The following is a 15,345-nucleotide window of genomic DNA, read 5'->3' on the forward strand; positions in this document are numbered from 1 at the left end:
TTAAGAAATACTCCTTTATTTTATTTGAACAACAGGTTTTAATACTGATCGGTATGTTCAATACTGCACAACGAAATTATATGTTTTTAGTAAAAAGCAAAATTGTAGAAAAAGTCAATAATATAAATAAATATTACACTTGTTAGGGTGTATTAAATAATATGTGTCCGCATTGATTATATTTGACAGTAATATAAAAAGACACCACACAGTTTGCCCAAATTCGACAAAATTCTTTATATTTGTATGGTATAAAATCTACAGCACTATGTAAATCTAATATACAATGCAATCAATTTCGCTACAATGGCAAATGTAGAGAATGTCAGAAGTAATTCTCCATGAAACGGTAAGAAAATAGAACAGCTATTCTATTTGTGCTTGACTAAAATGTTTAATACATGCCGTCATAATACTTTAAATGTCTTTATTACTGACATCTGAGGCTTGAAGTAGACCCACAAAAGAAATAAAAATATATTCGTGCAAAATAGTTTATTTAAGAATAAAGATTCTAAAATTTTAATACTGTTTAAGACTGAGAATGTTTTTTTTTTTAAATAAATATTAAAAATGAGTGTAAAATGAGCAATGGAAAAATGAACACACAAAAATTGCAGCACGCAGCAGACGACAAAATTGATCGACCGGAAGTGAGGGCGCTTAGTGAAGTTTGTACAGTCGGTTTGTCAGGTGCATGTCGTCTACGTATCTGCAACGAAAACAAAGAAAGATTTGATATCATATAGATTAAACAGTGAACTACCTAAAGCACACGTATAAATATGTAACGATTGTATGTGACCAGGGGCGAATCCAGGATTCGACGTTAGAGGGGGGCGTTACTAAGGGGCGTACCCTTTTGACTTGCACCATTTCCTCAGAAACGAAATGTATTTGGTTTAAAGTGTTGGCAAATTTTAACAATTTCTAGTCCGAAATGATGCATTTTAGGCGTATTTTATTACTTTTCTTCTCCTATATTTAAATAAAAAGAAATCTTGGACAATTAAAGGGGGGATGGGGGTTGCGGTTGCTAGTGGTGACATATCTATGATATGGATGGTCTTAATGTTGTTTTTTATAAGAAACCAAAGACTTCCGAATGGTAGGACGTCACACGTCGCTCAAGGGACCCGATTACATAAAGATCCGTAAATTTCCAGACACCGTTTTTGGCTTCAACTGCGTAACTTACAGTTATTGTATAGATTCTGTCAATAGTCTTACTGGTGTCATGAGCACTCTTTTGCAGCGTAAGGTTTGCGACTAAGTCATTATATTGAAACAGAAATCTTAATTTAGTAAATTGCATATTACATTAAAATTAAACAAGAAAGGCCGCAAGGCGACGAAACCAGGTTTATAGCCAAGATTGGTTGGAATATCTTAAAATCTGACTACGTAGAAAACATGTTTCTATTTTACGAGCAGTTATATACATTATACAAAGTTCAGTTATAATAAATGAACTGCAATTAAAGATATTCAGTTTCAACTGTTTTTCTATTTTTTGTAACAGTGACCTTGACCCTAGAGGCCCAAATTGCAATCCAAAGAAAGGTATCCATAAACTCTTCCTAAATATTAAGTTTGGTCAAGATATGTCAACCCTAACTGAAGTTATTCGGTTTCAATCGTTTTTCTCTTTTTAGTTACAGTGATCTTGACCCTAGGGCCCTATTCGCAATCCATGAAAGGTCTCCATAAACTCTTCCTATGTACCAAGATTGGTCAAGATATGTGAACCATGACTAAAGTTATTAAGTTTCAACTATTCTTCTTTTTTTAAACACAGTGACCTTGACCCTAGGGACCCCAAAAGCAATCCCATGAAAGGTCTCCATGAACTCTTCCCTTATACCAAGTTAGGTCAAAATATGTCAATCCTAACTAAAGTTATTCAGTTTCAACCGTTTTCTATTTTAAGTAACAGTGACCTTGACCTTGACTGTAGGGACCCCAAACGCAATCCAATGAAAGGTATACATAAACTCTTAATATAGACCAAGTTTGGTCAAGATACGTCAACCGTAAATGAAATTATTCAGTTGCATAGGTTAGATTACCGCCGCTCGGCCGCCCGCCCGAACAACGACTTTTGTCATTCAAATAACCAGGTTTCACTATGTCAAAACCTGGTTAAAAATATTAGTTGCATATTTCCACATTCAGCTTACTGGGTGTTATGCATTCTCCTACAACATGCAAAACATTCCGTTGCTACATAAAAGCCGCAGACCTCAGAGGCCCCAGTAATTAATCACGTGCTACCATGATGAATGTTTCCTCGTCATAAAAGAGGTAGAAGAAAGCGGATTCAATCGTAACAAGTCGGCCATTTCCGGAAAGCTTCGAGATAGGCCAATTCCTGTCGGATACTGGTCGAGGTATTCCGATTGAAGCGGATAGAAAGAAAGGCACGAGGCATGAATAAGGGCGGAGGAATACAATAAAGCAGTGGGACTGAAAAGGCGAGTGAGAATTTAGATAAGGGGTTGCACAATCATATGGTGGAGGGATGAAATGTATTGTATATGTGTGGGCTGACCGAACACATTTGGTGGGGGGATGGGGCCGCCTGACCGATCACATTTGCATTTGGTTGGGGGGGGGGGGTGACCAAAAACACATTTGGTGTGTGGGGGGAGGGGTGCGCTGACCGAACACATTTTAAAATATAAAACATAAGGTGGTATATATGAAAATAGAATGAAAAAAAAGAACATGATTAAATAAATGGGCGAAGGGAATAGGCACGGAATGGATTAGGCAAGAAGAGAGAGAAACCTTAAGGAGAGATTACAAGTTTAATGACAAAGGCAGTGTAACATATGCACAAAGCCGTTCATTATATGTATTGTTCACCGTATGTCGTCTTTCGTTCAACAGAACCCAAACTACCGTTCACACAAATACATGCACCCCGGATCAATGGTCGAGGTTCAAACAAATACATGCACCCCGGATCAATGGTCGAGGAGTCGTTATTGAACAAGCTTTAAGATGTTTGTCGATACGAGCATTAATAATTCAAAACAGGTAATGGAGCACCTAATCTTACTACTTATTTATGTAAATATTTCAAGATAAGAGCACTAACATGCTGATAAAAACATTTTTTCTCACAACCAAATTGTGTTAAACAGACGGTCTTTTTCAATCATTTAAATTAACTGAAATGGCCATGTCACGATGCGTTAATTATACAAATGTACATGATTGGGTAATACATGTATTTGGTCGAAGAAAGACCTTATTAATAATCAAATATTTACGAAACTAAACTTTTCATAACAATACTCCGAAGTACCAGTAGCTTACTTCTTCACGACACACTCAGTCATTTAGAAGTCAAATATTTATACTTCTCCATTGATCGAGCGTTTAAAAGTTTATGTTTGAATACACTTTAAATCAGGAGAATAACTTACATAAAAAAGAAAGGCAAATAAAAGCTACGCCTGAAAGCTTTTCTACAGACGGCGGTTGAAGCCTGAAAGCTTCTCTAAGGACGGGCGGACGGACGAAGAGGGGTGGGGGTATTAGTTGTTAGTGATTTAAATTAAGCATGGTTTAATGGACGAACAGACGGACGGTTTAATTGAGATGGTGTGCGAGTTTTGATTGAGGTGAGTATATTTTAGCAACACTCTTTGACGAGGAGTACAGAAAAAAACATTCAGTTATATCGAACAAAATATTACAAAGCATGTATAGTCATTTCACGTCCATTTTAGTCGAAGGTAGTAAAATAAAAATGGCAATAAGTTACTGAAATAATTATTTTATGAGCGATCAATGCCTTTTCAAATGATACAAAAATTGTGTGGGGTCACAAGGTATCAAAAAAGAACATTAATAAAACACACATTTTTACATGAGAGACACATTAAATGTAACTATACCTGGTCATTGGGCTGTTTACAAGTGGAAATCTTCTGGGCGCGTTTTCTGAGATGAGTGGTGGCAGTGAGAGGTGGGTTCCCCAGTTGGGCGGGTTCAGCTTCCCTATACTTCCTCTGGAGGGGAGCATCTGTCGGAGGGTGGAGTAATCCTCACAGCGCGTGGCGGGATGTGACTTGTAGAAAAAATCGGAGCGAGAGCGCTCGAAGCTTCGGAGCGGCGGGTCCATGCTTGGGATCCAGTGTCGCTCAGCTGCCGGAAGTTGCCTAGGCGCGAGCAGCTTGTGTCGGGGCACAGGGGCGGAAGAGCGCATATCCAGCGGCGTATAACGCTTCGTGACCCACACTGTCTCTACTTCGGGAGCATCTTCGCCGTTTTCGGCTAATTCCCTTTCTCTCTCCTCTAATTCCTTTAAATATTTACTGTACGCCTGTTTGTAAGCGCCGAACGCTCCCATACTCACCGCCGCCATTTTGCTACTGTGTTGTAGTTAGGGTGACGACGTCGCTATTCGGCTCGCCTCTGTCTTTACCCAGTGCAGTAATAAGTTTAAATAACGCTTAAATGACAGACATTTAAAATCGATTTATTAAAAAAGATTAACAGCATTCACATGAAAGCATATCTTTTCAGTGCAATCAGGAATTGTTTGATTTAAGTTATTGGATCGATTTTCAATACTAAATATTCAAAATAAGACAGATTTAAAACGGTTTAACCATTGTTTACTTTTATAAGCATGACTCTCACATAATAGAACAGCTAATACATTATTTATTTATATTTGTAACACAATAGCTGAATTAAACATTGAATAAGGAATTGTCAATAAATATTGACATTTTCTACTTTAAATACAAACTGTGAAAATCATTAAAGTTTGTTTCAGAATTCCTGCCCGGTATTATAAAAAAATGATGTTTTGTTCGACGGATTAACGGCACAATTTTTAGGGAATTCATTTTGTTTTCACCTAAAAATCGAAAACATGACAATAAAACAACAACCCTTTCTTAAAGCTGCACTCTCACATATTGGATGTTATGACAACTTCTTTTGTCTTGGAATGAGCCAATTTTGTCGTTAATAACTGCAAACAAGTAATATAAGACTGTTGACAAAAGATCAGATCGCAGTTTTTCATATTTCCGTTCGAAAATTATTTTTTTATGGCTAAAAGCGTTACTAACGGTTTAGAAAAATGCATAAAACATCAATTTTTGAACGGAAATATGAAAATCTGCGATCTGATTTTTGTCAGCAGTTCTTTTCACTGGTTTCAATGCATGTTCGCATAAATTGGCTCGTTCAAAGACGAAAATAAAAATGCTGTCATTACGTTTAATCTGTGAGAGTGCAGCTTTAAATGTCTCAACTTTCGCGTTATAAATAAAGAAATAGCCAAGGTTTAAGTTATAAATATTCAAAATTATCATTCTAGACCATTATAAATGATAATATAATAGGAAATTAAAGTGGCGACTTCCACCGCTTCTTTCTTTCAACAAAATGGGATTTTTATTATTAACATTTTTTATGAGTACGCTCGCTCCAAATCCGAGAACAAAAATGAATAAATCATATGTGGCCTATTAGAAGAACTGTACTAGTGCTTGTATTAAATTGCAGAAATCTTTTAATTTTCAACGAAGCGCAGATGCATGTGTGCACGTGTTTTTAACAAGCATTTATTTGAGGTAGGGGTGGGTGGGTGTGGGGATGAGGGCGGGGGTGGGACTGTGGGTTAAACAACATCAAAAAGCATAACTCTTAACAATTGAAAGGCATATGATACGTAGTAGTAGTAGTAGTAGTAGTAGTAGTAGTAGTAGTAGTAGTAGTAGTAGTAGTAGTAGAAGTAGTAGTAGTAGTAGTAGTAGTAGGAGTAGTAGTAGCAGCAGCAGCAGCAGCAGCAACAGCAGCAGCAGCAGCAGCAGCAGCAGCAGCAGCAGCAGCAGCAGTAGTAGTAGTAGTAGTAGTAGTAGTTATAATAATAGTAGTATCAGCAGCAGCAGCAGCAGCAGCAGCACTAGTAGTTTTTGTAAATGGTTGAAAGGTCTTCGCACGCAACTTTGAAGTTAATTTATATGCTGTTATATGTGTTACTTTTATGAAGTTTACTACTACTACTACTACTACAACTACTACTACTGCTACTAGCTGCTACTGCTACTACTACTGCTGCTGCTGCTGCTGTAACTGCAACTGCAACTGCTACTACTACTACTACTACTACTACTACTACTGCTACTACTACTACTACTACTACTTATAATAATAATAATAATAATAATAATAATAATAACAACAATTTTTATTTTAAGACGATAACACATCATAATATCATTACAGTATTGTCTATAAAACATCATATTTTCAACGTGGCCATCAAAAGTTTTGAAATAAAATATGAACACTTCACACATGTATACAAGAAATAGCTTAAATAACACATCTTTACAATGACATATATAGACATCAAATGAACCAATCATGGAATATCATAAATAATCAGTTGTAATTTATCAATATATTAAGTAGTGCAGCCTAGTTAAAAACAGACATCATAAATAAACAAAATATTATCAATTTATAAGTCGTAATCCTTGCACACACCGACATATCAAATTATTTGGACAATAAGTGAAATGCATTGTATCAAAAAGATTAGTTTGGAAAAGTTTTTACAAGTACTTTGCATTTTAATATATTGACATAAACAAGGAAGAGTTTATGGACAACTAAAATATCTACAGGTATCTATAAGGTCACATTTGATAAGTAGTTCACCTGGCGTTTCTCGACGAACTCCAGCCCGCGATTCGAACGTTTATTAGCCTTTCCGTGAACCTCTCGGCTATTATCAAACAACAATCCCGGAGCTTGCCGGAGATGGCCGAGTTGTTACAATTGTTTCCGTTGGTCTTATTTTTTTAATTTTCCCAATATTAACCGAGCTATAACCCACACATAAAACGGTTGTTAAGAGCAACCCCTAACAAGCCATTTATTAAGTGTGGCCTAACGTTCATTAAATATTCCACACTGACTAGATTTTCACACCAAACCATTTCTAAGCATATATATTGCTTTATAAAGCAAAAGAGGTATTGGACTGATTTTTTTTTTTGTATTTCTTTGGTCACAGAAGCACTATTTTCTCTTTTAATACTGTTGGTATTTCGTTTTATTTCAAATCACAGACTGCGAAGGTGTGTCTTTTCTAAAACCGAGAGACGAGTAACGCGGTGGTGGAGTAAATGTTAGATCTCTCAGGGACGAATCAGAACGGGCCGAAACTGCTGAGGACGGACGTTTGGTTGCCGGGCAACAGCGAGGACGCAGTAGGTAGTGGAAAATGGTGCAGAGGATGGCGCCGAGAACCAGTCCGGTGGGATAGGCAATTATTCCTGAAAACAACATCATTTTTTTGTTATAAGAATACTTAAAATTATTATAAATTTAAACAAGATCGCCAAAAGCCAAGTCTCGTTCAATGTTTTGCCCGGGGTGTTTGTGTGCGTAGAGGCGGGGGACAAATTGCATAATTTGTTGTGGGAAAACCCTACCTTGAGGTAGTGTTATCTGTACAAAATCATGGGGTCGAGTTTGTTCTAGGCATCAAAAATCATATTTGGGGAAAAATCGGCCAATTCTGTTGTTTTTTTCGAGCAGCGGTTTCAGGGGGCCTGATGCTTTTATTTTCAGACGACTAAGATAGATTTCATCCAGCTCGATGTGGCTTGCTTGTGTACCATGTTTCATGATGTGATAATCTGTGCCATAGTGTACTATGTTATAAGTGAATTTAATAAATGGCCTCGACAATTAAGCCGACAGTGGCGGCCACACAAAGGCTATGACAATACTAAGACAATTTATAATAGCAATATTATACTAAAATATATAACCAACAAACAAAACAATATATCATAAAACAATAAAACAATTTGGAAGAGAAATAAGAATTTGAGCTCATACCGGTAAGAAGATATCTTTCCCTCTCGTCGTCCCGGAAGGCGTCTGGCACGGGGACATGAATGGGCGCTTCGTCAACCATGCACGTGCAGAAAGACTCGTCCCCATCGCACATCTGAAACGGGAAACGTACAAGTTATGCACCAGTCAATTGTAGCCTCGCCCCTCCCCCGGGTCCGGGGGGTATACCGGGGAAGGCGGAAGAAATTGGCCGTGTTTTTACCTTTCACAAGTGGCCCCGCAGTGCCGAGTGAACGCGGTGGTTTTGTTTTCGCTCCAAAAATAGCGTGGAATAGGCCTTACCTAGGATGTCCCCGGGGTGAGGAGGTATTTGGCGGAGATTTTAAGAGCAGGTCGTCCCCGCAGGACGAGGATTTTACCTGGGATTGGCTGGACCGTAGGTCATAGTCCCCGCTATTCCCCAGGGCCCGGGGGGGGGGAGGGTCGTGGTTACAATTGACTGGTGCAGTAAAGAAATGTATTAGAAATCGAAGGGGTCAGTGACATTTACTTTTTTTTTTAAATGTAATGAATGCTTTGATATTTCTAACTTAGAATGTACCTGTTGAATAGGGAGTTCACAATTTAGGCCTATGACGTCATCGGGACAATCGCAGACGTAACCAACGCCTTGCAGACGACATGTCCCGCCATTTCTACACGGTGAAGGGTCGCAATAGTCGATCTCTGAAAACGCATTTTCAAATTTAAACGTTTGACGTTTGGTCTCAATTTGCATATTCATGTATACATGGATAATGGTATCACTGTTTTCAAGATGGCTGATTTTTGCATTTCGTTTTTTATCATGACAAAATGATGGCGTATGGTCGTATTTTTGCCCCTTCACTTTCCGCCGTATTTTCTCGTTTTCATCTCCCGGTATGCATAAGCGAACGTCATGCCATTTTAGACATGTGTGCTCATGTAACTTTTCAAGAGTACTACTGAAAGAATACCGTTGTCGTACGAATTGCATTGAACTTTCCTCCACTTTGGGTTATCAAATAGATGCTCATTCGGAGCTCCTCGCCCATTTTTATCGAAGTTGTTTCCGATAAAAATGGCCGAGGAGTTCCGAATGATGGATGCTCAATCGTTTGCAAATGCCTTTAAAATACACCCTGTGGCAGGGCGAAAAATCATATTGTCGTATTTTCGCGGCAAAGAAATTAAATGGCAGATCCCGGAGCCACCATACTTTTTGTAGATATTGTTTTAAAAGTCATTGCAAGACTATGAGCGAGTTACCGCCAGTGTTGATTTATTATCAAAAATAGCAGAAACGATGAAAAAAAATATAGTTAAAACGAGTCTCACTGGTCTGGCAGTGTTTGTCCGTAAACTCCGGCGGGCACGTGCACGTATAATCCCCCACGAGGTCCTGACACGTGGCCCCATTTTTGCACGGTGAAGTCAGACATGCGTCAACGTCTGAAAAGTTACAGTAGAAGTACAAACACCGGATAGTTAAAATTGTGGTCAATTAAATTTGTATTATAAACTGTTAATGTGTTTTTCTGCTCATCTACATGTATTTTTAACGAATCCTAGTTACCACTTGTCTATAATAATCACGGACAGCCCTGACACCATTAAGCAAAATAACTAAAATATTTCCTCAGACATTAAAATGCTATTGCAACGGCTGCTACGCCTGAATATTCTGTATACATGTATTATGATGATAAAAACACGAAACCACTGTAAATCCCACATTTGTTGAGAAAAACAATCCTTACCAATTTGGCAAGTTTGTCCACTGTAACCATGGAAACAATCGCAATAGAATGACGTCACATTATGATGACATTGACCTTGCCCTTGACATGGATTGGATGCACAGAAGTCTGGATCTATTGTGTATAAGATATACTTAAATTAATAGATATTTTTAATATATAAATATCAGTGACGAATCCAGGATTTAATAGACACAACTTCGATACCGCAAATTTTATGATTTATGTGCGGTTAGGGAGTTTGGTAGAAGACAATTTGGCTATTTTAAGTCACAAATAGTGCCTTCTGATGTATTCTATTCACACATGTTCTCTCAGATTGAAATTATCACTTTGAACAGTACGTTTGATGCGAACAAAAATATTAGCGTTTACAAGTAAAACATGGGCGTTGATAAGCGATTGATTTTGTAATATTATGTCAGTTCTAAAATTATGAATCAATAATCACCAGTCAATTGTAACCACGGCCTCACCAGGTCCGGGGAATAGGCGGGGAACTTTGACTTTCAGCCCAGCCAAGCCCGGGTAAAATCCCCGCACAGCGGAGACGAACTGATGGTAAAACCCCCGCCAAATGCACCCGAACCCAAGGGACGCCAGGTAAGGCCTAATTCTCCGCTATATTTGGCGCGAAAACAAAACCACCGCATTTACCCGGCACTGCAGAACCACCTGGAAGGTAAAAACACGGCCCATTTTCCCCGCTATATCTCTGGACCTGAGGGGCCGTGGTTACACTTGACTGGTGCATAACAGCGGCAACAAAACAAGACATTTACCAGAGCAGTTTTTGCCGGCGAACCCGGCCCGACAGAAGCACGTGTAATCACCAAACGTGTTGTGACAGAGCGCGTTGTTAGCACACGGGGAATGGAGACACTCGTCAACATCTGTAGAAAAACATAACATTCCGAAAATTAAAATATGTTTTGTGACAGAAATAAATGAATAATATTTGAATACAAATATACAAGAGTGTGTGTACGTGTTAAATAAAAAATTAAACAAATAATGTCGATAAACAAAAATATAAAAAGATATGTGACCAATCGTCGATTCCCTGATAATATTATATCAACTTTTCGATAGCTTGGGGTCCGGACGGCTGATAACGCCTAATCGCCATCGTATAATTATATTCATGAAAGAAAGAAAAAAAAAATTGGCAGAAGCGTGTGAATGCAGCTGTTTGACGAAACTTTACATATTTATGCGAAATACATGTATTTCTTCCAACGTATATTCTTTTCTCTTTGCTATTATTATTATTCATAATCAAAAGAATACATAACATTATTATTAGATAATGAAAAAATAAAATAGTTCCATGAAGTTGTATGAACTAATTGCCTTTTCTCACAAAGTTCATACCATTTTCGCAGCGCGCCCCTGTGAAGCCTGGCAAACACTTGCACGTGTAACCGGAAGAGCTACCCGCGCACGTGGCGTTGTTCAGACATAGACTTCCGGCGCACGGGTCAGGGGTGGTCGTCTGTGCGGTGGATGTTGAGACTGCTATGAACGAATATAAAACGATTTATATACATCTATATAAATGTTGCATTGAAAAAAAACAAAACAGAAAATATTGTAAAAAATAATAAATAATAAATTATAATTGATACAAATATTTACATATGACTTATATTTCAAATACTTACAACTTGTCGAAGCACAAAGACTTGATCTTACGAAGAGAAGACTAACCAACAGTTGCAAAAACCGACACATTTTCTCAACTTATTTGTTCGCGTTTTAGTAAGTTATTTTCCCGGATTTATGCAGCGTGCAAAATCTTTCTTTTTGAAATTCACACTATATGCTTATAAGGACTGGAGGTCTTTATATACGAAGCTGTATATAGGGGAAGTTTGGAACTTTCTGCTGTGGACTTAACCTTTCAGATTTAAACCATTTGATTGGCGGATAGCCACAATTAGTTCTGACATATTTATCTTTTACTTCAAAATGTTTCCAAATACATCATGCCGACTTGGACAGAATGTTCCTGGTGTATTTATAGTTTTAAAGTGGCATTTTTGACTAACAGATAAATGGATGATCTCATGATATATAAAAATGTTTCATTTCGTAGATAAAGAAATGCCGTTTTGTTTAAACTAATTTATGTTATCTCTTTTGATGAAGGCCGATATCTTATAAAATAATGCATATATAGACCTTTTCCTGGTTAGAAACCAGTACTGGTGTCTGTAAAGAGAGGTCATGAAAGTACACTGGTGGTAATCGGGCCAAAAACCAGACCGTCTACGGTGTCCTATCTTGGCTGTAATTTTCAACCCATGCATTTGCTATTTTAGGTAAAAAAAACAATAAATAAATTACCTACATATTTAATAGACAGATCGACCAATTTGCAGGTGAAATAACATTGATTTCAGTACTTAATGTCTTCCAACACCATACATGGGTAGAAAGTTACACTTGTATACCAAACATTAAACAAGGCTAAAAAACCGTTTCTCTCAAGAAATATAAAATCGGTTGAACGTAACCGACAAATTAACAAAATTCGGGCAGGAGTACAAAAAATGCGGTGGAGATGCAAATCAAAAAGATCATTTCACTGTCACACTTTTTAAAAAAAAAACCCATGTAATTTTGTATGGTCACTTCGTATTGGTATAATTAGCCAATTAGACCCACTCGCACACCCATTCGGAACTCCTCGGCCATTTTATCGAATATCGCACACCACGTTCCTAAAATGCGGAAAGGTTAAAAACTGCAGCGCACATGTTGTTACAAAAGCGAACGCGTGTCCCTTTAACGCTGTGTCATTCTTTCACTTTAACCTGTTTATTTTTTGTCTGCAATATCGCTAAATCAGATTTCAATTTCAAAACACCTCTAATAATGAATGGATCCTGGCTGATCTTGTAAGTTGTATTTTTATTGAGATGGCTTTCATGTTAAATATCGATAATTTACTGCGTACTACATGCTCAAATTCTTTGAGTATTTCCTTATTTGAAATCAATTAATTTTTATAAGGAAGTACAAAATTTCAGTGCAAATCTATTATAGATATCTGATGCACAAATACACTGGCTGTTTGATCAGCCGCTGATATTTATGCTTAGTAAATGGTGATACCGGGTGATCCAATTTAATTTGGGTATATTCCTTGCAGATAACTTATGTTATGTTATTGTTGTTCATTCGGAACTCCTCGGTCATTTTTTTCGAAAACCTCGGATGTATTTGGGCGTTAAATACATACTCAAAAAGCGGTACCTTAAGTCCGCTGCAAGTAGATCGCGTAGTAATTTTATTAAGCAGTTAAACTTTATTACTTTATAACTTTTGGAAATCTTGATTATGTTTGCAATAATACTGGAAATCAATTGAAACTTAGATCAATAAATACAACTCTAAAACACTACATATAATTAATGATATAATTAAAAAAAAATACGAACTACTTCAACTGAGGGACCGGCGTACATCCGAGGTTGTTTTCGATAAAAATGGCCGAGGAGCTCCGAATGATTGTTTTTGAGTCCATAAAGGTCTGTCGAGCCCTCGTGGCCCAATCCTTTGATTGATCATGCTAGATTATTTATTATTTGTCTCAAATTCTATGTATACCTGACTATTTATGTTGTTACATATCCAGTGGTTCAACAGCTCTGACTATTGATGTGGTTTCACTTCTCTAGTCTTAACTAGTTGTAATTTAAAATAATAATATGTTATGAACATCACCGAACATAAATACCCGTCTCCGTGGCCTAGTGGTAAAAGCATCCGCTTACGGAGTGGGAGACTCGAATAACCGGTTGCCTACCCAGCAGCTAATTTAATCGAGGGTACAATTTCCCTTCTGCCAGGCGACTGGCATATGGGATAGGAATTTGGGTAAAGATGTTCACGAGTTAAGGTGTCTCTTCAGCCAGCGGTCTGGCACTTAACTGAAATGGGTGACGCCATAATAAACAAACACTTTACACCACTTTAAATACTTGTAAAGGTATAAGTTAAAGCAGTTTGTGATTTTGTTTTTTATTTGATCACAAATCGGAGGTGAAGTGTCCCAATCCGTCATATTTAACGGTAAAAAATAATATTGTAATATAATTTTTTGAATAAATCTCGTATAATATATTCTCTCTCTACATAAAAAACCTTTCCCATGATACTAAAATAATATATGGGATAACAAGGCATAATTGTTCATAAAATGGCGGGGATTTTACCAGCAGTTCGTTCCCGCAGGGCGGGGATTTTACCCGGGCTTGACTGGTCCGAAAGTCATAGTCCCCGCTATTCCCCGGACCTGGGGGAGGTGGGCGTGGATTCATTTGACTATTGCATAATCAATCCACCATTGATACAAAATGCTACTGGTCAAGTTTCTTTCTAATGTTACAAAATGCTAAGTTTAAACATTTTGAAAGATGTCATCGAGAGTTTTTTTTTATAAAAATAAATATACCTCATGTTACTTATGACACACATTAATTAATTGCTGTATGATTATGGTAAATATTTACTTATATATCATATCGTAGCAAATGATTTTCAACAATATTTTTAGTAAGATTAATACACTTTTGACGTTTTTTTGCGCGCTCCGCGGTATCGACTTATTATCATGAATGGAACATAACCATAACATACAGCATAAAGCATTTACAAGTTGTAATGAAAGTCCGCATAATAGTTGACCACCCATCAGATAAGAACGTATTTGTGAAGTCCGCGTGCACCTAACCGTCGGACTATGGCACAACATGAGCTAAAATGTAAACACTTTTATCAAAGATTTAATATACGGAAATGAACAGCTGCAATATTAAGTACTACCTTACATAAGGGCACTTGAAAAATAATGACTTAACAGTTTATTAGACGTATTCCTGATTGATTGTGGTGTACTCAAAGTCTTATCTTGGTGTGCGCATAAGGTTTTTAATATTTATCTTAAAACTATACATCTTCCTTAATTTTGACGGAGAAAGATTATTTTTTTGAATAATAATTATCTTCATGTCAACTCAAAATAGGCATATTTAAAAACAACCTACATTTTAAACCAATGAAATTGCAGGTAGGCAATTAATCAGTAATAAACTAAATCATTAAGAACTTCCCCTTTCCCGGGTGTTTAAAGGTCCGCCTACTGCCAATCATCCGATACACAAAGCCTGAGTCGGATTTTGTGTTGTAAATGCATCAGCCAATGAGGTTGTATTTTAACTATTACTTGCTTTTTTGCTATGGATGAACCGTTATTCAAATGATGTCGACATTGCGTGGCGTTTAGGAAAATAAATTTCCAGGCATATTTCGATTGGCAATCGTAACATCTCGGCCATCTCCGGCAAGCTTCGTGAAAGACAATTCTGTTGGATACTGGCCGACGGGTTCCGATTGAAAGATGTATTAGAAAATATATGATATAACAATCAGGGGTTCTAACAGCTGATAGTTGTCAATCCTTAAAGACGGGTATCTGTAAAAGTATAAGATTTTCATGCCCAACACAGGGTTAACGGGCTTAGACCTCTTTTAAAAGCGTTTTCTCAATCATTAATGAATTATCATGTATATTCATTTCAAGGTACTTCCGTAAAACAAATCTTTCCTACTGAATAATAGCCTGTTAAAAGTTAAAATAGTTCAGTCCTAATTTCAGAATTAATTCGGAACTTTAACATTGACTTGTGCACAATACACACCTAAATACTTT

The 15,345-nt window shown here is 37.2% G+C and overlaps 2 protein-coding genes across 2 annotated transcripts; both read right to left on the reverse strand.

The window, feature by feature from the left end:
• LOC128209423 (uncharacterized) lies at positions 1-4,435 on the reverse strand. Its single transcript, XM_052913448.1, has 2 exons — positions 3,909-4,435; positions 1-712 (listed from the first exon to the last, which is right to left on the reverse strand). Exons 1-2 carry the CDS (start codon positions 4,376-4,378, stop codon positions 664-666), a joined length of 519 nt encoding a protein of 172 aa, XP_052769408.1. The 5' UTR covers positions 4,379-4,435; the 3' UTR covers positions 1-663.
• A 2,630-nt stretch (positions 4,436-7,065) lies between these two features.
• Positions 7,066-11,360, reverse strand: LOC128208726 (fibropellin-1-like). The gene is made up of 8 exons (XM_052912276.1): positions 11,291-11,360; positions 11,001-11,144; positions 10,409-10,519; positions 9,627-9,740; positions 9,205-9,318; positions 8,447-8,571; positions 7,888-7,999; positions 7,066-7,316 (listed from the first exon to the last, which is right to left on the reverse strand). The coding sequence occupies exons 1-8, from the start codon at positions 11,358-11,360 to the stop codon at positions 7,099-7,101; spliced, it is 1,008 nt and encodes a 335-aa protein (XP_052768236.1). The 3' UTR covers positions 7,066-7,098.
• Between the last annotated feature and the right edge of the window lie 3,985 nt (positions 11,361-15,345).

Source organism: Mya arenaria, chromosome 11 (assembly GCF_026914265.1).
Source record: "Mya arenaria isolate MELC-2E11 chromosome 11, ASM2691426v1".
NCBI classification, from domain to species: Eukaryota; Metazoa; Mollusca; class Bivalvia; order Myida; family Myidae; genus Mya; species Mya arenaria.